Raw genomic sequence first — 22,157 nt, 5'->3', positions numbered from 1 at the left:
GGAGTTTGTTTTCATACATGATCACCTAATATTTTACCTGCTATTGCTGTGCAAATATTTAAACCAGTTGTAGCGTGTCGGTGTACACAGGGTCGATCTTAGCAGGCAGTAGGACAAGGGTCACAGCCTCTCTTAGAGAACTAAAGAGCCTCAGAGCTGAGATCCTGAGTCCAGGCAACCAGAGATCAGTTTTATTCAACAAAGTTTCTACTACAATATGTACAAATGTATTAAAACAGAAAACCTATGTGCAAAAGACGTGCTATAATAAAACCACATCATGTCATCTTTCTTCTAAGCTGTTTCAAGAATATTAGTCAGTTTTGTCTTCATCCACCTTCAGTATATGTTTACACATACTGAAGGTGCATATATTCCACGTGCACATATTGTTTTGAGTTCCCTTGATGGCCATTTATATTTTACATGTATAAAATGGATTCCTATGGCTTATATTTTATCATTAGCTTCAAAAAACCGATGTAGGCAAGTGGGATTTTTTTTTCTTTATTTGATGGTCTGACCTTTAGTTGCTGTTCAGCTCGCACTGGGTTCCAGTCATTTCATTGAAGTGCTTTATGAACCTCCTCCGTGGTCGCGCCATGTACCGCCTCCATAACCTGGTCAGAGAAATGAAAACGGCAGACAGTGAGCGGGAAAACTGGAATTACTACCAACCAGACAAGCTGTAGTTTACATCAGTGTTTGTACACACACACACACACACACACACACACACACACACACACACACACACACACACACACACACACAAACAAAATGTGTGTGTGTGTATTTAATTAGTAAAATATGACCGCAATTTGTTCTTCTGTCTTTTATGGTGTTCAGTACATATACAGGACAGAAGATGGATGTAAACCGGGTGACATCATCTGTTGGTTTACGCTGTCACCATCTTGGTTGCTAAAAAGCTGATGTGGTAAGGAAGGCAGGTTGCAAAACCATTGCTTAATGGCAATGTGAGTAACCTGTGATTGACAAATTAGCCAATGAACGTGCCGTTTTATACAACAGATAATTCTCAGTTTTTAAATAGAATTTGACCAAGGCACCATTTTTATTCAATATGACTCTCAAATGACTTACTATGACTTACTGAGCCCATAAACTCAGGAGCAAAGTGTTTGCTCACAGGAAGCTGTGTCCCCATACCCTTCTATATGACTGGAACTCGTTTTGCAACCACAGCTACCGCCATCTGTTGGCCTTCAGATAGAATGCAGATTTGAGACAATTTCCACATTGGCTTCATTTTTTTCCAAAGCGGAAGCTATGCCCATGTTTTATACTGTCTATGGTTCAGTAATAGCCAGAAAAGGGTTTTTGCACAACATATGATGTTACAGTGATGTTGACCTTTGATTTTTTGGTTATAAAAGTTTTTCTTTTTTATAACATAAGACATTTTTCAGGTGAGCACTTGTTTCCCTACAGGTGTTTCACAAAATTTGCATCAACAGGAGGTCTGACCTTCACTTTGGATCTAAATAATTTCAGTTTTATCACTATAAAGGCATACAAATCATGTTGATCAGTAGAAATCTCATCACTTGCCTGTGCGATGAGACCCTCTCTTGTGTTCTGAGGCACTTTGTCCTGTTCTCTTATTCGCTCCTGATCTCTCTCTCTGCTGTCAGAGTACTCATCCAGCTGTGGGGTAGAGCGTGCCAGCTGGGCCATTTTGGCGAGGCTGGCACCCCCGACAACCTGCTGAGGCTGGGGTTGTGTCTGTTTTAGAACAGAGGGATTTGCTGGGGCAATCGGTTGTCCTGACCGTGGTTGGTTAATCGTGAGTCTCCCTTGTGCTTTTCTAAGCACTTTCAGGTTGGGAGGTGGCGGTCGAGGAGGGGTAGCGTTTAATCGTATGGTAATCTACCCCCCTCCCGCGCCTCCTTCGCCGAATACTTGGTATTACCCAACCCGCTTTTTCTACCAAGCCTTCACAACCTGCTGTATATTTGTTAGCGCAGTCGCTGGTGCGAACTAAGTCCCTGCTAACTGAACTGTGGAGATGTCGGACATGAATGAGGCGGACAGACGACACCGTTTAATTGCTGGTGAAGACCAAACGCTTGCAAAAAGAAAAAAAAAGTCATGACCAAAAGGAGGTAAATACCCGTGTTGTTAAGTTAGAGTTAGACAATATGATGATTTGTTGACCGGAGCTGGTTAGTTAGTAGTTCGATTGCCAGCCTAGACTCCTGTGAGGAAAAGCCGGAGGCTGTCAATGATGTAGCCTACTGTTTAGGACCAATGTCAGTTTCGCTGAATTGTAACTTAAGTAGCTGTTTGCTACAATACACGCGTTCTTCTGCTTAACTCTGTCATTGACAGCTAGCTGCTGATGGTTAGTTCAGAGCATAGGGGATGACTCCACTCATTTCGAGCGTACACGCCTGCAGACAGACATACGGTGAATGACGGTGCATGTTTGTAGGCTTGTTAGTTACAAAAAGTAGTCTATTACGGAAACGGTGAGTTGAGGATTAACGGCAACATCTGGTCAGCTGTTCTTTAGCTTGTCTGCAAAAAATCTGAAATACTAAATGCAAAATAATTGCAATGTAAGGAAAAGGAAATATTTGCCCTATTTGTTGACGTCTGCCACTATAAATCACTGCAAATGTAGATGTTAACACTGTGCTGTATATGTGGGGAAGGGGCTTACTGATGATGGCAGTGGTGTGTGGGTATTTGTGAGTGTGGGGCATTGTGCTGTATGTAGAAGTGTGGGGAGAGAAAGGCAGGTCAAACAATAGAGGAATGTTATGTATATACGTGCGTGTTATAAGTATATGACACTAGAGCAGGGCGATATGACCAAAAATATTTATCACGATATATATTTGAAAATTTGCGATAACGATATAACTGACGATATAATTGACACTAGACAAAATACTTTACAACTCCACAACTTTATTAGTGCAAAAAAACCTATCAATGTATTTTCACTTAAACAAGCAGCTGTTTTTTATTTGCATTAAAGTTATATAAAAATGTAACAGTGCAAATTCCTTGCTGACAGTTTAACCAAAAGGCATTTCCAGTGGAAATTGGCCGACATATCCTCAGCATAACCATGTATAATATCCACAAAACTTAAAAAGAGGTTATGTTGAAGCACAGTACGTATCACTCCGCGAGGCTCCTGCCTACGATAGCCGTAATGCTCCGACAATCCATCAAGCGGTGCGGTTCGTAGCTTAGCAAAGTCGTCCAAAATTACACCGGTATTACCGTGAACGGTATGATATGGCCCAGCCCTATATGACACTGTAAAAAGAATGTAGTGTAAATGTTACTGTATTACGTCTGTGAAGGTTCTCAGTCATCCTGGTCATCGTAGTCTGAAGAGCTTGGAAAGAAAAGTGTCTAGACTTGAAACTCTGGCACTAGACTCTTGGTGGCGCTGTCACTTGGTGTTCACTCGCTTTGTGGTAGAGTATCACTTCCTGTTCCTGCTCAAACACAGGTCGTGTCCAAATTCATGGGCTGCATCCTCCTGAGGACCCGGCCTTCGCAATCTAAGTGGGCCGGGTCCTCAGACGGTCGGGTAGACCGGAAGTAAACGGCAGTGAAATTGGACGGTCTAGCCTTCTGATTAACGTCACCGCTGTCTCGGTGGAGTTTAATAAACTCGGCCGTCTGCTCCTTGCTATGTAAAATATAACAGTACACTGGCATAAATTCTCGACCATCTCACACTTCTGTTTAATCAGTTTTCTGTTTGACGTTTAGTCAGCTGTATAAAAACCAAGGAGGAACCCACTCGGAGGATTAATAAAGTTTTATTTTATCTAATCTAATCTAATAACTTTAATCTCAGCCAAACCGATTTACTCACGAACAAACAAAACACTGAAAAAGCCCAACAATAACATTTTCAGGTTGTCTCAGGTACTTATATACTACGTTTAACCCGAGTAGCGAAAGTCCGCGGTGATCTGAAAATGATGTGCCGGGAGTTGTGCCGTTCTCGGCGGCTTCAGTGACCGTCGAGCTCCCGGCTAGCTATCGAGCTGGTGGGTAACAGACGTCTCGGAAAACGTCGAAGCACTTTTCCAAATATGCGATATCTTGATAAACCGAGCAGATATTTGATGTTTACACAGCTACTTTCTCGCCTGAAAATATGTTAAAAGTTTATTTTGTGACCCAGAAAAATTAATAAGAGTAATTTTAAAACGTAGTATCGGCCGCCATTACCGGAAACTAGAGTTTGGCTGGGCCGCGCTATGAATTCTGGGATATGGTGGGCAAAGAAGGATACATCAGACCCATCCTCAAATTCGGAGAAAATGAGGACCCATTTGTCGGCTGCATTCGGAGCAGCCCTTTGGCGCGTCGCTGTGACGTAATCGGTCTACAAATGCGGCCTCAGGAGGATGCAGCCCATGAATTTGGACACGACCACAGTGGTGTTTCTGAGTAGCTTTTCTGCTTAGCAATTTAATTAAAATCTTTTAGATACATTCCTTCTTCATAGTATAATCTTCACGTGCTTCATCTGAAGCACCCTTCTGTGTACTCACTACCTAATTTATAGCTAAAGTATTCACTCACTGTCTCTGTACTGTTTCGCTAGCTTAGCTCTTAGCCGACTCGTTAGCACCGTGGCTACTTCACCTGTCCCTCCTGCACTTTCTTGCTCATTGTGTCAGATGTTTAGCTACTCCTCGGCCTCCTTTAGCAGTAATGATACCTGTAACAAATGTAGCATATTTGCATCTCTGGAGGCCAGGATTACTGAATTGGAGACTCGGCTTCGCACCCTTCATTCACCCGTAGCTAGCCAGGCCCCTGTAGCTGGTGCAGCCGAAGATAGCGTAGGCCCCGCTAGCTGTTCCCCAGCAGACCCCAAGCAGCTGGGGAAAGAGGGCGGCTGGGTGACGGTGAGGAGGAAGCCCAAATATGATCAACCTATCTCTAATAATCGGCTATGTACCACAGGCCTTCAAGGTGGCTGTAGTTAAACCTTTACTCAAAAAGCCATCTCTAGACCCAGCTGTCTTAGCTAATTATAGGCCAATCTCCAACCTTCCTTTCATATCAAAAATCCTTGAAAGAGTAGTTGTCAAACAGCTAACAGATCATCTGCAGAGGAATGGCTTACTTGAAGAGTTTCAGTCAGGTTTCAGAGCTCATCACAGCAGAGAAACAGCTTTAGTGAAGGTTACAAATGATCTTCTTATGGCCTCTGACAGTGGACTCATCTCTGTGCTTGTCCTGCTAGACCTCAGTGCTGCGTTCGATACTGTTGACCATAATATCCTATTAGAGCGATTAGAACATGCTGTAGGTATTACAGGTACTGCACTGCAGTGGTTTGTATCATATCTATCTAATAGACTCCAATTTATACATGTAAATGGAGAGTCCTCTTCACACACTAAGGTCAATTATGGTGTTCCACAGGGTTCAGTGCTAGGACCAATTCTGTTTACATTATACATGCTTCCCCTAGGCGGCATCATTAGAAGACATAGCATAAATTTTTCATTGCTATGCAGATGACACGCAACTCTATCTATCCATGAAGCCAGGTAACACACACCAATTAGTTAAACTGCAGGAATGTCTTAAAGACATAAAGACCTGGATGGCCGCTAACTTTCTGCTTCTTAATTCAGATAAAACTGAGGTTATTGTACTCGGCCCTGAAAATCTTAGAAATATGGTATCTAACCAGATTCCTACTCTGGATGGCATTACCTTGGCCTCCAGTAATGCTGTGAAGAACCTTGGAGTCATTTTTGACCAGGACATGTCCTTCAACGCACATATTAAACAAATATGTAAGACTGCTTTCTTCCACTTGCGCAACATCTCTAAAATTAGAAATATCCTGTCTCAGAGTGATGCTGAAAAACTAGTTCATGCATTTATTACTTCCAGGCTGGACTACTGTAATTCATTATTATCAGGATGTCCTAAAAACTCACTGAAAAGTCTTCAGCTAATCCAAAATGCTGCAGCAAGAGTACTGACAGGGACTAGAAAGAGAGAGCATATTTCTCCTGTTTTGGCTTCCCTTCATTGGCTTCCTGTTAAATCCAGAATTTAATTCAAAATCCTGCTCCTCACATACAAGGTCTTAAATAACCAGGCCCCATCTTATCTTAATGACCTTGTAGTACCATAACATCCTGTTAGAGCACTTCGCTCTCGCTCTGTAGGCTTACTTGCTGTCCCTAGAGTATTTAAAAGTAGAACGGGAGGGAGAGCCTTCAGTTTTCAGGCCCCTCTTCTGTGGAACCAGCTTCCAGTTTGGATTTGGGAGACAGACACTATCTCTACTTTCAAGATTAGGCTTAAAACTTTCCTTTTTGCTAAAGCATATAGTTAGGGCTGGACCAGGTGACCCTGAATCCTCCCTTAGTTATGCTGCAATAGACGTAGGCTGCTGGGGACTCCCATGATGCATTGAGTTTTTCCTTTCCAGTCACCTTTCTCACTCACTATGTGTTAATAGACCTCTCTGCATTGAATCATATCTGTTATTAATCTCTGTCTCTCTTCCACAGCATGTCTTTATCCTGTTTTCCTTCTCTCACCCCAACCGGTCGCAGCAGATGGCCGCCCCTCCCTGAGCCTGGTTCTGTCGGAGGTTTCTTCCTGTTAAAAGGGAGTTTTTCCTTCCCACTATCGCCAAAGTGCTTGCTCATAGGGGGTGATATGATTGTTGGGTTTTTCTCTGTATTTATTATTGTGCGATCTACTGTACAATATAAAGCGCCTTGACGCGACTTTTGTTGTGATTTGGCGCTAAATAAATAAAATTGAATTGAATTGAACTTCTTTAAGTTGCTTGAAGACATTTCACCTCTCATCTCAGAAGCTTCTTCAGTTCTAAGGTCAAATGGTGAAGAGTCCCAGATTTAAGTATTAGGGGAGTGTCCCCCAAGGGGGTCATGAACTCCTTGTTGATCCTGTACCTAATTGCACAAGTCAAGGTGTGAAAACAGGTATAGGTCACAATCAGCCAAGGTTTTGGGTGAACCCGCTGTGAAACCTAGACCCACCCTATCATGTGATTTCCTGAGGTCAAAAGGACCCAGGATGGGAGTGGGGATTAATGTGTCTGGGAAAGGATCTCAAAATTGGATTATAGAAGGCAGACAGTTGGTATCGTAAACCACCGCCTCTGTTCAAAGATGGTCGTTCACAGTGGACTAAGGCTATGTTCAAACTGCAGGTCTTAATGCTCAATTCCAATTTTTTTGATCAAATCCGATTTTCTTTGTCTGGTTGTTCACACTACAAATAAAATGTGACAGCAAACGTGCTCTAGTGTGGACGGTTCACGGCCCTCAAAGCGGCCCTCAAAGCGGCCCGCATTTGCAAAAGAAGACATCACACACAACGCGCTCTGTTTAAGGAAGTAAAAATGGTGGCTACAAAGCTAGTAGGTGTTGTTGCAGCCGTTTATCAATTTCTTCAGTCGTAACCAACAGAATTTTGACAAATTAATTAGAGAAAGAAGCACACTGAGAAAAAAGAGAGCCCGTGCTTTAACAATGGCCTTGTTTGCAGCAGTGACTGCTACCTCCGTGGAGAGGTTTGTCTTCTCCGGCGCTGATAATTGGCGTCTGTCTTGCGTCAGTGACGTAAAAGACGGATTTAATGCGACATGACCATTTAAACAGCAGTCGCTTTCTAAAACATCAGATATGTATCGCATTCAGTACCACATACAAAAGTGACCCAGGTCGGATTTGAAAATATCAGATTTGTGCTGTTCAGACTGTCATACCATGATCGGATATGGGTCGCATAGGGTCAAAAAAGTGGGATTTGATGCGCTTTTGCCTGCAGTGTGAACGTAGCCATAGATGGCTTCTTTCACTCCTCTTTCAAACCATCTGTCTTCTCTGTCCAAAATGTGAACATTGGCGCCCTCAAAAGAGTGACCTTTGTCCTTTAGATGCAGATGGACAGCAGAGTCCTGTCCCGTCGAGGTGGCTCTTCTATGTTGTGCCATGTGTTTATGAAGTGGCTGTTTGGTCTCTCCAATGTAGAGGTCTGGGCCTTCCTCGCTACACTGTACAGCATACACTACATTGTTAAGTTTGTGTTTAGGAGTTCCGTCTTTGGGATGAACCAGTTTTTGTCTGAGTGTGTTGCTGGGTCTGAAATACACTGGGATGTCGTGTTTGGAGAAAACTCTCCTGAGTTACTGTATTACAGTAAACTTCTGTGGGAAACACTGAAACAACATTAAAAGAAAGATTATCTTAATATGCTAGTAAGAGGGCAAAAGGTGTTTGAAATGCTTTTCAACTTCTTGGTAAGGTAACATGCATTCTCCAGAACTGATGTGAATATATACCACCTTTCTCAAACCATATAAAAATTAACTGAGCTTTTAAAATCAGGTTCAGTCGGTTTGCAGAGCAGGTGATCAAAGAGGGACACATGGAAGCAGAGATGAGGAACAAAGGAGGTGTAGTACTTGGGCAACAGAAAGGAGGAGGTGGCAGTGGGTCAGATGACCAAAGAGAGGGAGAGAAAGGCTGCACATGAGGCACGGAAGACCAGGTAACAGACATAAAAAAACAACACAAATAATTGTGCATGCAAGCACACACTGTCAGAACACTGAACTGATTTGTATTTGGACGTGTGGTTTCCTCACAGAGGGTCATATGGTGAGGTCAACAGTCAGGCAAATGGCAGGTGAGAATGCAAGGTTATATTAATAGATTTTTTTCAAATTCAACAATGTCAATAATGTTGTTAGTATGTGCAATACAATCATTTAATATACAGTTATTTCAGAGAGTGACAGGTTTTCTTGTCATGTTTTACCACAGGGACTTCAGCCCCCGTGTCAGGAACCAGTCAAACACAGATGACACAGGTACATATCCATGCCATGAACATCTGTGCTCAAAAAAGGAACACTGTGGCTTCACAGCTTTCTTCAGCAGCTGCCAGACAACAGGAGGAAGTAAGGTATGGATTATTGAAGATTGTAGGCTCCATCAAATATTTAGCTCGGCAAGGTTTAGCTTTACGAGGTCATGTGTATAGTTGTTGGTATAGTTTATTGGTGTCAATACAGTGATGTAAATGATTGAATATATACATAAATAAGCAGAGTCACCATGTGGTATTTTTTCCATCTGGCAATAATTTTTAGGGATTAATTAAGTATTCTGATTCTGATTCTTAATGCAGCAGTGGAGAGCCGACAAGAATGCTGGTGGTCCTCTGGCGTTTAAAATAAATGTATTTATTTAGACAGAGATCTTATCTAAATAATGGCACCTCAGTGCCGTAAAGACAGATTCAGGAAATCATTCCTACCATTGGCTATAAACCTGTATAATAACTGTATAGTAAGTTCATTCTGTGACAGATGAACACAGACATGGTATTCCACATACCTCTTGGAGCTGTTTCTTATATCATACATATTATTATAGTGTACACCCTACAGTCTTACTTTTTACTCTTCTTTAACTTCAGCGTTGTATTATCAAAAAGTCGTACCATCTGTGTGTATTTACTGTAGTCTTTGTGATTCCTGGGGAGGTTGAGGAGGAGGAACAGGAGGAGGTGGCTTCTGGAGCTGCCCCAGTGTTTCACAGATCGCGTCCCTCCTTCTCGTCTTCCTCCCACAGCTGCAGCCAGTAATAAAGTTTAAACGTCCCTGGTGATGCCAGCCTCCCCTCCACAAAAAACTCTCATCTTAGCACACCAAAGCCTTAGCCCACGTAAAATCCCGGAAAGGGGGAGGAGACTAGAAGGAAGTGGAGGGAGGGGAGGGGTACAACAAACCTCTGCTTTTCCACCACTTTTGTTTAATTTTTTGTCGCTGGCACTTCAGGGAAAACAGCCAGAGAGGTGAGATATTTTTGTGTGAGTGTGTGCTGTTCCTCACCTTGTTTTAGCTTGTGTTGTTTTTTCTCTTTAATGAGCTCTTATGGGAACCTGAGTTTACTTCAATTACATCTAAACGGGAAAAAAAGAAAAAAGAGCTCCGTGTTGACATTTAGTGGCAGTTAGCTGCCAGTCCTGCGCTGACACGGGGCACACCCACTCCTTTTATTTTAATGATTTAGGTCTGAGATACTGTGCATCAGGGACAAAAGGGCCACGAGTTTGAACCCAACATTGTCAGGATTGTTTTGGACCTCTGGGCTGTGTCTGAATATTATCTGTGAAGCTTGGTGTCGGGATCCCAGACAGGGCACATTTACACACAACTTCGAGTCGCTCGCCTTGAATGCATGACCGATTGATGGTAAAAATTCATGTTTGTGTTATTGTTGCTCTCTGTGCACCCTCCTCCAGTCCTGCTGGTTTCTATTACACTCACCCCTCCCCTTTTTTTCTCTTCTTCTTCCCTTTATCCTTTCAATTTCCTATGGAAACTGTGGGATTGCGTCGGGAAGTGACCTTATTTTTCTTCCTCCACCCAGAAAAGCTCTGCGCTATGTCTGCTCCTGGTAAGTGACTAGATTTCACATTTGTGCTGACTTTTGTTCTCCTTTTTCTTTGGAAGAAAATATGAAGACGTAAGAGTGTTTTAAAAATGTCAGCAGAACTTCCTGTCCAAAAAAACCTACCAAATCAAACAATGTTATCACATCATATATTCAGTTTCTCCAGTCATAGTTCCTCCTGACAATTGGTATCCGCCATATAATAGTTCCAGTTTTTCCAGTATAGATATATCAGGGACCAAGAAGTCAAGAACATACAGGCACAGGTGTAATCTTCAAAAAAATTGGTTTTATTATACCCCAAAAAGGACAAAATGATTACAAAAATCCAAAATGACAAAAACAAACTATAAGAACCAAGTGGGCCCATAAAAGAGGTAAACTTAACACAATTCTACTCAAAAGCCACGTAACAAAACATAACTTAACAAACTGACCTGCCCAAATGAGAAACAGCTCCAGTTTTATAGCAAATGAATAAACCATTGTATATAACAAAGGTGAAAACCACAGAGATAACATCTAACCATCACTCAAGAAGAACCCCATTCCCCCCTGCATGGTCACAATAGATGGTTCAGTCCATTTTATTGGCTTCTGCATTTAAACCAGCTCCACCCTCTGCCTCCTCTTTCAGCCAAACCAGGAAGGCCTGGAGTGGCAGCCAGGTAACTCAAAAAGAACAGATAAATAATTAATATAGCATATACCCGTATAAAAAATAATAAACACTGCAAAACAGAGTCTATGCCACCATTTGGACTATAGCTTACTGCTGTCATGCATTACAGATAAACTCAAAATTTTGAATTTGTAACTTATAATCACAGAAGCTTTAGAGCAGAATGTAAAAGTAAGACAAAAACGGGAAACATGAATATTACCCAAGTAGTTCAATTGTGTGGTTGCATGCAGCCATCACAAGGTAAGTCTTTTACTGTCATGTCGCAATCACTGGCTAATTAGCTCTTCCTTGCCTATTATTAAAAAAAAAGAAAAGGAAAAAAGTATTGATTCACAGCGCACACACAATCTTGTGAGCAGAGAGCAGCTGCTTCTAGCGAGACACTCGGCGATCACTGCTCTCAGCTTCTGTCTCTTCTCTAACTGGAATGTAAGAACCTGGAGACGACCAGCCGTAGTCAACACATCTGGCCTTAAATCCTGAAACGAGAAACCAAACAGAAGCTCGCCTACATTTCATGGCCTTTTCTTTCTTGTATTTTTTTGTTTGTTTCATGGTCAAAATTGAGCTCTACTTTCTCAAGTTTGACTGTCATAGTTTGTACAGTAACAACCCAGCTTGTGTATTCAAATTCAGTCAAATCAGACTGTCGGCATATCTGAACAGGTTTTGATTGTGTCTATTCGCCCCCCCCCCCCTCCCTCCCAAGTTTACCCAGGTGCTCCAAACCAGCCACCCTATCCCATGTCTCAGCCCGGCGGAGCACCGTATCCAGTTCCTCCTGGATATGGAGATCCCAGTCAAGCCCCTCCACCCGGCTTCAACATGGGCTATTCAGGACAACCTGCAGTCATGTACCAGCCAGGACCCGTAGGGCCAGCTCCAGGACCCGTAGGGCCAGCTCCAGGCCCTGAATACGGTGGCCCACCAAGGGGGATCTCCCCAGCTCCTGGAGTTCCAGCAGACCCTGTTGGTGTCCCACCTGGACTTGAGTACCTGACACAGGTAGGGCAGAGAAAAGTTAAACCAGTGCAGTTTTTTGTCTTTCTTTTATCTATCTAGTTATTAATTTCTATTAGTGTTATATCAGTCTTTACATAGTATGTTTAGTATTACAATATCCAAGCTGACAGGCAGAATGAAAAAAAAATGAAAAGAAAGAAAAGTGAGTGCAATCAGGTGATTTTGCTTGCTATGGTTGGTTCCAGTGTCTTGTCAAATGTCACAAATTTAAAACTCAACTTTCGATCACTTTTTGGTTATCATTAATCATATTTAGGATTTGGAAATGTGTGACACCAAAGTCAGTTTCCTTTTTAAAACAACAGGTGAGGTCTGTCCTGTTGGCCTTTTGAAACCCGTTAAAGATCATATTCAACATTGTTCTCTTAAAAAAATCCCTCTATGGGATTTCGTTCTGCAAATATTGAAGGAAACACCTCCCACGCTTGCATTTTATACCTGTTAGTATGCTACATTGGCTTTCCAAAGGAAGAAAAAGAAGGTATTTTTCTTTAACCCGCAGAGTCTGATGGAGCTGAAGTACTCGGTGGATTAAAGAATGAATGTTTAAGTGGGAAGGTCATTTGAATTGGAAATGCCTGATACATGCTTTTAATTGTTTTTAGAAGGAAGAGACTTTCAGATCAGGATGTGCCACAGAGCTGCCTCATTTTTCAGTTTCAGTTTTCTCTCCTTCGGTTTTAGATTGACCAGATCCTGATCCATCAGAAAGTCGAACTCCTGGAAGGTGAGGCGCGCTTCTTGTTCAACACAGAATATTTAATCCTTCATCAGCTCATAAGCAGCTGTGTGTGAGGTTTAAAGCCTCACAAGACGAAAAATGATGTCTGTCCTTGAAATTCCTTACTTATCTTTACTTCATTGCTCACCGTTTTCCCTCCTCTTCTCCCAACCACGCCCAGCATTCATCGGTATTGAGACAAACAACGAGTATGAAATAAAAAACAGTCTGGGTCAAAAGATCTACAATGCCAAAGAGAAGAATGACTGCTGCACCAGGAACTGTTGCGGCTCTATGCGCAGCTTCCAAATGAAAATCAAGGACAACATGGACAGGGAGGTCATCCGTCTCATCAGGCCTTTCCGCTGCTCCTGCTGCCCCTGCTGGCTGCAAGAGGTCTGTCCACTCTAATGTTTCTGTGTTTGAGTAGAAGTGACTTGGCAAGTGTTGAAAGAGGTTAATGGAGTCATATTGCATTCATTTACCACACCTAGACCAATATTGTTTCTGGTCAAAAGCATTTTTGGTGTGAAATCTGAGTACTCATCCATCATATCTGGATTATTGTATTTGACCTAGATGTGCCGGTTAATGTTTAGCTATAGTAAATATCTGAAGAGACTCTGATAGGGAAGAATAAACTCTTTACTTTCTGTAGCACTCGGTTCGTAGTTTATGTTAAGATGTACCTTATCAGTTTTTGATTAAATAAAGATAGATACAAAAGTTAGATCAGATAAAGACAAATAAATGAAGACAGTTTTATAAGCGGCAATTACATTGTTTTTATGTAATGCAGAAATTAAAGGAACAACATGAAGATTTTAAAAGAAACGCGAGCTCTGTAGTTTATTTTGTGACACTTACACTTATGACAGCTCATCTCCTGTCATAAGTCTAAGTGTTCAGGATTTACTTCTTTGCCTCTCTAAAAACTTGATTTTTAAACTGTTTTTTTTTTGAGGTGGGAAGTGGGCTAATTTACTGCTGATTGGTCCAGGTGACCAAAGAAACTGCTCTGAGTTATCAGTGTGCTCTGTCCCGGAACCAACTGCATGCAGATTAATGCTCAAATTCAAATTTTATTATCAACAGACTTTGATTATTAAATTGTCAGTGTGTTTACCACCTTGTGGGATCTCAAAACTGGATTATAGATGGCAGACAGTTGGTGTCGTAAGCCACCACCTCTGTTCAAAGATGGTCGCTCACAGTGGACATAAATGGCCTCTTTCACTCCTCTTTCAAACCATCTGTCTTCTCTGTCTATAATGTGAACATTGGCATCCTCGAAAGAGTGACCTTTGTCCTTTAGATGCAGATGGACTGCTGAGTCTTGTCCCGTCGAGGTGGCTCTTCTATGTTGTGCCATGTGTTTATGAAGTGGCTGTTTGGTCTCTCCAATGTACAAGATGAACTCTCCTGAGTTTCTCTTATACACCGGCTACATAGGGGATGACAGTGTTGTTGAGTTTGTCTTTTTGTTATCCTCCTTCGCTGGTGTCTGATCTTCTTTTCTGTGCATCTTTGCTGACTTTATAAACACCCAATTAGGATAACCGCATGTTTTAAGAGCTTCCTTTACATGTGTGTGTTCCTTCTTTTTCCCTTCAGGCTTAGAGGGAACATGTTCTGCCCGGTGATGTAGGGTCCTAATTACTCCAAGTTTGTGTTCCAGAGGGTGATGGGAGTTAAAGAGGAGGTACTGGTCCGTGTGTGTGGGCTTCTGGTAAACTTCAATGTTGAGGTTTCCATTCTCTTCAATGTGCACAGCGCAGTCCAGGAAAGGCAAACCGTTGGCCTTTGTGTCTTCACTGGTGAACTTGATATTTTTATCCACGGTGTTAATGTGCGCAGTGAAGGATTCCACTTCTTGTGTTTTGATTTTGACCCAGGTGTCGTTTACATATCTGTACCAGTGGCTGGGTACTCTCCCTTTAAAAGAGCCAAGAGCCTTTCTTTCCACTTCCTCCATGTAAAGGTTGGCTACAATAGGTGACACGGGGGAGCCCATGGCACAGCCATGTTTTTGCCTGTAGAAACCCTCGTTGTATTTGAAATATGTAGTGGTGAGGCAGAGGTCTAACAGTGTGCAAATCTGATCGGGGGTGAAGTTGGGCCTGTCTTCCAAGGAGCTGTCTTCTTGTAGTCGTTTTCTGACAGTCTCCGCTGCCTCCATGGTGGGTATGCAGGTGAAGAGAGAGACTACATCAAAGGACACCATGGTTTCATCTGGATCCAGGGTAAGTTTCTGGACCTTGTCGGTGGAGTTCTTGATGTGATGTGGGGTGTTCCCCACAAGTGGTGCTAGGATGGTAGCAAGGTGTTTCGAAATGTTGTAAGTGGCTGAGTTTATGCTGCTAACAATGGGTCTGAGTGGGACACCTTCTTTGTGGATCTTAGGAAGTCCGTAAATGCAGGGTATGGCATCCCCTGGGTATAGGCGATGATATGTAGGGCGGTCAGTGATTTTGTCCTTTTCAAGGTTCTGAAGGCGAGCTATAACTTTATTTTTGTAGCTGCTTGTGGGGTCTCTCTTTAAGGCTTCATAGGTATTGTTGTCACTCAGGAGAGTAGTGATCTTTGCGTGGTAATCCGTTGTGTTTAGGACCACAGTGCACCCACTCACATCCGGGGCCATCTGATCTCAGGAAATCACATGATAGGGTGCGGCTAGGTTTCACGATGAGCTCACCTGAAACCTTGGCTGATTGTGACCTACACCCGTTTGCACACCTTGGCTCATGTGATTAGGTAGATGATCATTAGGGGGTCCTTTTGTCCCTCTCGGGGGACACTCCCACAGGGTTTAAATCTGTGACTCTCCACCGTTTGACCTTAGAACTGAAGAAGCTTCTTGGATGAGAGGTGAAACGTCTTCAAGCAACTTAAAGAAGTCCAGACACTTTTCTTTCCAAGCTCCATAGTCTACGTTGACCTGGATGACTGAGAATCTTCACAGACCTATCAGTTCTTCGTTTTTCATAACAGCCTCACAGTGCCAGCGGCTCATACTTTTGCCTTTCCTCTCTTTGTCTTGAGTTACTGTTGCCGAGTTGCTGCTGCTGACTGGTGTTTCAGTACCTTTGTGTGCCACTCTGCTCAGGCAGGGATTTGTTAAGACCATGAATGGCCCTTTGTCTGTCCAAACTATCTCCTAGACACCCTGATCCTTTGCCATCCGTCCACTGAGACCTTTTTCTCTTTGCCCCTGTGTAATCACATCGTTAGCGGTCTGTCTACAGAACATTCCCAATGGCACGAATCCAAGAAGATATCCAATCATACTGCAGCTCTCTGTTTACTGCCCAGACAGGAACTATGTGAGATGCATTCCCTTTGTTTACATGGTTTAACAATCAAGCAGTCAGCCTCACTTATCATTCCTGCTGTCCAGCGTGACACTGCGTGACGTTTTATTTATAGCTGTCAGCTGTCAATAATTTTCTAATTTTGTGCAGAGTCACTATGTGTCTAACTAACTATGTGACCAACAGATGGAGGTGCAGGCTCCACCGGGGACCACCATAGGGTACGTCAAAGAGGACTGGCACTTTTACCTGCCAAAGTTTTCCATCCAGGGAGCAAACAAGGAGACACTCATGAGATTGGAGGGGCCCTGCTTTGCCTGCAACTGCTGTGGAGATGTCAACTTTGAGGTGAGCTCAGAGGATCTTTGTTTGTGGGGGAAACTGAACTCTAAGTAAATTTCATCCATCAGCCAACAGTGATTTGTTACAGATCCACTCAGATAATCTAAACAGGATTGGTAGCAGTCACAGAGATGTTGATGATGATTTTAATGAACTCAAAGGAATACTTGATGGTTTTGGAAAACACTTTCTATTCACTTTATTGTAGAGTTTAACAAAAAGGTTGATATGACTCTTATCTGTCCATAAAATATGAAGGTATACCTCGAAGTTAGGCTACTATCCACCCGATATTACGTATCATATCGGTCCGATACTGACCTAAATTACTGGATCGGATATCGGAGGGAAATAAAAAATGTAATCCGATCCATTAAATATCACAAAAGCACCTCACAAAATTTGCGACATAGCGTAACCCAGCTCATGACCATAGCACGTCGGAGGAGTATGTGTCACGTGATAGAGCGGCTGTGGCGTGCGAGACCTGTTGACGGTCTGGTTGAGCCTTTGGAGCATCGCTTCTAAACCAGCATTTCATCTCCGAGAAAGGTATGCCAGAGAAGTAAAGCAAGTGTGTAAGTTCATCTCTGAATGTTTGTAAAGCAGTCCCACGTTAAGCTTAACAACCGATATATGGAGTAACTGCTTCTTCTCTCCCCCTCCCCCTCCCTCTCCTGTTGCTACTTCAATCTTGGCACTTGGCAACCCTATTAGTTAGGATGCTTAATATTTCCACTAAGTACTCTTTAAAATACCAGAATAGGGAGGATGGAGTAGGTTTAAGTTTATTAGATTGATCAGTGTTGCTGAACTATGAAATATTTTGGGTGCAGTGTATTTTTTGCATACAGCTATAACAGAATAGCTTTAGTTTTGCTTGTTTTTTTTTTTAACTTGAGTATCAACTTATACAAAATGCAGCAAGATTTCAAAAAAAAAGTTTTATTCATTATAAAATACGCTATATCAGATTTATATCGGTATCGGCAGATATCCAAATTTATGATATCGGTATCGGACATCTCTAACACTTAAGAGCATCCATGACTCTAATTTTTCCCATTATTTTGACACCAAGTGAATGATCCTTAGTGCTGCTGGTGGTCAGATTGTGTTACATTTCATACAGAACCAAAAAAGCTGTTTTATCTCCTGATAAGTGCATATTTAGCTCATATTTCTCAGCAAGAAGGCAAGAAAAATTTAAACAAATCAGCAGCAAGGTGAATAGTTTCCAGTGTTTAAAGAATGCGAATGCGACAGGATTAACAACTTGTGACGAACTCTGGTATTGTTATTTTGTTGCAGCTGAAAGGGAAAGATGGCGACACACCCATTGGTCGCATCAGCAAGCAGTGGAGCGGCCTTCTGAAGGAAGTCTTCACTGACACAGATAATTTTGGCATCCAGTTCCCGCTGGACTTGGACGTGAAGATGAAAGCTTTGCTGCTGGGCGCCTGCTTCCTCATTGTAAGTCCCCAATCTAGAAGAACATCGTTGATTTTGAAATATGTGGTGTGTTGCTGAACAAAATAATTTAATACTTTTGACGTTGCTTTGCAGGATTTCATGTTCTTTGAGAAAAGCGGAGAGACCAAGGATTGCAGCAGTGTGTTTTCATAACAGAGGAAAAAGGAAACGTGGGGGGGACGGCCTGTGATGAAGGTGTTTTCCTGTTATGTAACATTTGCAATTTTTTTGTTCATTTGTTACCAGTCCCAGAATCTGTTTATATACACATACAACTCATTGTGAGCGAATAAACTCATGATTAGATTTGAAACTTTGAATCTCTCCAAAGTCAAAGACTGAAGTTTTCAGTGTTTCTGTACAGTCTGTAGATGTTTCACCTCTTTTTAAGCACATCACCGTATTCATAGCAAACACTTTACGCTACCAAAGAAAGTTAAACTTAGAAACAAGTGTGGACACGCATCCTTTGGAATGTGCTTTTGCTGCACTTGTGTTCACGTTTCATTTCTTTCTTCTTTTTTTGTCACCATCAGTTTGTTTTTTATTGTTAGTAATTTTATGTGCTTGCTCGAGCTTTATGAAGAGATCACAGTATATCTAGTATAAGTGCAATACTGTTTTGTAGAAGATGTATTCATTGCTTTGCCTTCATTTATCCAGTTAAATGGTGGCAGAGTCGCTCTGTCAGTCCATTGCTTTGGTATGATGATCATCATATTTTGTGTACAGATATTTTTTAATTTAGAAGTTAGCTTTTCTTTATTACTTTGGTGTATGCTCTACCAAACCTATTACATTCCTTTGAGCCTCCACTGTAGGCTGTATTTAGTGTTAATCAGCAAGTGTTGGCATGCAAAACACACTAAGATGTGATGCTTGACATGGTAAGCCTCAAACCTGCCTTGGCTTCATTATATCAATGTCACTGTGAATATCTTAGCATAAGCATTTGGCGGTTACCACTTGTGGGCCAGAGTCCCACTACACAGAGCCACTAGCACAGCTTTTAATCTTTTTGAAACTTATCAGAAGCCATATAGAAAACCTTGAGGTTAGCCGCGGGAATCCTGCTCTGGTTATTTAGCTCAGGGTGGCATCATGTGCAAATGTTAGCATGTAAATACACTGAAGCATAATTGCAGATATGCTAATCATTAAACCTGCTTGACATTATTTTATCATCCATGTAAATAGTTTATCTTTAAGCTCAGTTTGGGCTAAATGCTAACTACAGCCACGAAGTGCATCACCCTAAGTCTTTTTGGCATTAACTAAAGCTTATGGGAAACATTTAGCCACAGTAAACTGGCTGTTAGCATTTAGCCCACATAAGGAAGTGACATCGTAATAGCATGTAGACATGCTAACTTAGATGGTTGAAATGGCAAGCATCTTAACTACTAAACAACCTGTTGTTAACATGTGCCACTGTTGAGGTTTTAGCATTTAGCCCAAAGCTCTACTGTGCCTACGTACAGACAGTACCTGCCTTGTCCTAATTTTGCAGTTAGTTGACTGCTTTACAAAAATTCTGAACGAGTTAGCCGCTGTCACTTGTTTAGGGATGTGTTGCCTTTATTGGTGTGAAGTTGTGAATCACACATTTTTACTAAAGTGCACTCTTTCTATTCAGCAACATGTCTTCAGCCACGGTGCATGATGCAAAGCTGTTGAACAGGCTTTACTCTAAATGGTCCTGTGCTCCCTTTATGGAGTTTGGTGGTTGCCTGTGACACTGGTGACACCTCACCATCTAGTTTCTTTCACATACCACTGTGTTTGAACATAGGTGAGGGAAAAATGTAAAAGCAGATGTTGAGGTTAGTGAGCATTGATTTGGCCTCAGAATGGTTGGAAAACCCCACCGGCAAAGCTTGCATGAAACACTGTGTAGTTCTTAAGTCCCTGGAAAGAGTTGGTGCAGTTATTACTGCTGGTGCAGAGAAAGAGAGAGGGAGACCGGAATCTTAACTGAATCAATTGACTTGTTTTCTTATTTGGTTGCTTCACTCTACAGTGTTTGATAGATGAGAGGTTAATGTTGCACTTCTGTGTTTAATAATCACTCTTGTTCTGGGAACACCTCCAGTGTGAAACCTGGTTGCCACAAGTGCTTTAAAATCCAGCTAGCTGTTTGCCATCACCAACCAAATGTATGTGCATGCATAAATATATGTATATGTTGAGTGGCCAGTACTCTCTAGGATAACTAACCAAAGCATGTACAGTTGATTTAAGTTGGGAACTCACAGTTTAGTGTTCCTCTGGAGGCTTTTTCTATCATATATGTGCAGCTGGGAGGGGCTGCAACATGTTTCCCGTGTTTTTAATCAAAAATGTTTTGTAACACTTTTCTTGTGATTGGACATTTTTACATATACAAGCAATAATGTATTTCTCCAATAAACAAATGCAATGATAAGCCTTCATTAAAAGCACAGTTGTCTCTTGTTTTTCTGCCCAAGTGATGCTGCGGGAAAATCTGGGGAAGGCACTCTAGTCGGCCTAAATGTGGACCATCTGGTTGCACTTGGAAAACATGAGCTTTGGTTTAGTGGGGGAAATCTAGTCCCTCGTGCTCCGCCTCAAAATGAGCTCCATTCAAATCGTGCTTTAGCCAATTTTCTTTTTTTAACTGTTGAATGTCATCCTCACTTCAGTCTGAACTTTCTATACTATTTGCCTATTAACAGAAAGTTATTTATATCCATGCCCTAGTTCAGAAGCATGAGTGGAAGACAACCGCAGTGCCAATGGGTTAGATACCAAATCTTAGTGCTCCATCTCCTGGGAGCATGTGAGATGTTCATGTATAGTATTTCAGAACATGTCTGCACATGTCCATCCATCCCTCAGGAACACTGAGGCATTTCTTTGGAGTTTGTTTTCATACATGATCACCTAATATTTTACCTGCTATTGTTCTGCAAATATTTAACCCAGTTGTAGCGTGTCGGTGTACACAGGGTCGATCTTAGCAGGCAGTAGGACAAGGGTCACAGCCTCTCTTAGAGAACTAAAGAGCCTCAGAGCTGAGATCCTGAGTTCAGGCAACCAGAGATCAGTTTTATTCAACAAAGTTTCTGCTACAATATGTACAAATGTATTAAAACAGAAAACCTATGTGCAAAAGACGTGCTATTTGAAAACCACATGTCTTAGCCACAGGTGGCACGGTGGTTAGCACTGTTGCCGCACACCTGAGTTCAATTCCACCATCAGGCCGGGGTCTTTCTGTGTGGAGTTTGCATGTTCTCCCCATGTTTGCGTGGGTTCCCTCCGGGTACTCCGGCTTCCTCCCACCGTCCAAAGACATGCAGCTTGTGGGGATAGGTTAATTGGATAATCCAAATTGCCACTAGGTGTAAATGTGCGAGTGAGTGTGAATGGTTGTCTGTCCATGTGTGTTAGCCCTGCGACAGACTGGCGACCTGTCCAGGGTGTACCCCGCCTCCCGCCCTATGACAGCTGGGATAGGCTCCAGCGCCCCCCGCGACCCTGAAAAAAGGATAAGCGGAAGCAAATGAATGAATGAATCATGTCATCTTTCTTCTAAGCTGTTTCAAGAATAGTATATTCAGTATATGTAACCATTATTACCTTTTTTTTTTTTTTTAAAAATACCTTTTTATATAGAGCATATATATTTTTTTGATTTTCCTTGATGGCCATTTATATTTTACATGTATAAAATGGATTCCTATGGCTTATATTTTATCATTAGCTTAAAAAAAAAAACAGATGTAGGCAAGTGGGATTTTTTTTTTTTCTTTATTTGATGGTCTGACCTTTAGTTGCTGTTCAGCTCGCACTGGGTTCCAGTCATTTCATTGTAGTGCTTTATGAACCTCCTCCATGGTCGCGCCATGTACCGCCTCCATAACCTGAACAGAGAAATGAAAACAGCTGACAGTGAGCGGGAATACTGGAATTACTACCAACCAGACAAGCTGTAGTTTACATCTGTACATTTGTTCTTCTGTCTTTTATGGTGTTCAGTACATATACAGGACAGAAGATGGATGTAAACAGGGTGACATCATCTGTTGGTTTATGCTGTCACCATCTTGGTTGCTAAAAAGGAAGGCAGGTTGCAAAACCATTGCTTAATGGCAATGTGAGTA

General features: G+C 42.0%; 2 protein-coding genes across 10 annotated transcripts in view; both read left to right on the top strand.

Moving 5' to 3' along the window:
* The window catches only part of LOC100701235 (phospholipid scramblase 1), a 33,853-nt gene extending 13,382 nt beyond the window's left edge, over positions 1-20,471 (top strand). Inside the window, exons 1-10 of one of the 9 annotated variants that reach the window (XM_019355647.2) lie at positions 8,174-8,562; positions 8,662-8,700; positions 8,838-8,884; positions 10,425-10,478; positions 11,870-12,165; positions 12,868-12,910; positions 13,086-13,300; positions 16,402-16,563; positions 17,869-18,030; positions 18,124-20,471. In XM_019355647.2, coding sequence (XP_019211192.1) covers positions 8,513-8,562; positions 8,662-8,700; positions 8,838-8,884; positions 10,425-10,478; positions 11,870-12,165; positions 12,868-12,910; positions 13,086-13,300; positions 16,402-16,563; positions 17,869-18,030; positions 18,124-18,183 — 1,128 coding nt within the window. In that variant the 5' untranslated portion in view covers positions 8,174-8,512 and the 3' untranslated portion in view covers positions 18,184-20,471. The other 8 variants (XM_025905711.1, XM_019355652.1, XM_019355673.1 and 5 more) reach the window with 8 other exon arrangements.
* LOC100700959 (phospholipid scramblase 2) overlaps positions 9,800-22,157 on the top strand; it is a 59,932-nt gene continuing 47,574 nt past the window's right edge. The window contains exon 1 of the mRNA XM_013266470.3: positions 9,800-9,873. The gene's annotated coding sequence lies outside the window, so the exon portion shown is untranslated. The remainder of the gene's footprint in view (positions 9,874-22,157) is intronic.

Source organism: Oreochromis niloticus, linkage group LG3 (assembly GCF_001858045.2).
Source record: "Oreochromis niloticus isolate F11D_XX linkage group LG3, O_niloticus_UMD_NMBU, whole genome shotgun sequence".
In the NCBI taxonomy this organism is placed as follows: Eukaryota; Metazoa; Chordata; class Actinopteri; order Cichliformes; family Cichlidae; genus Oreochromis; species Oreochromis niloticus.
The sequence above is the reverse complement of the archived record's forward strand: the minus strand, read 5'-3'. Positions and strand labels throughout refer to the sequence as shown.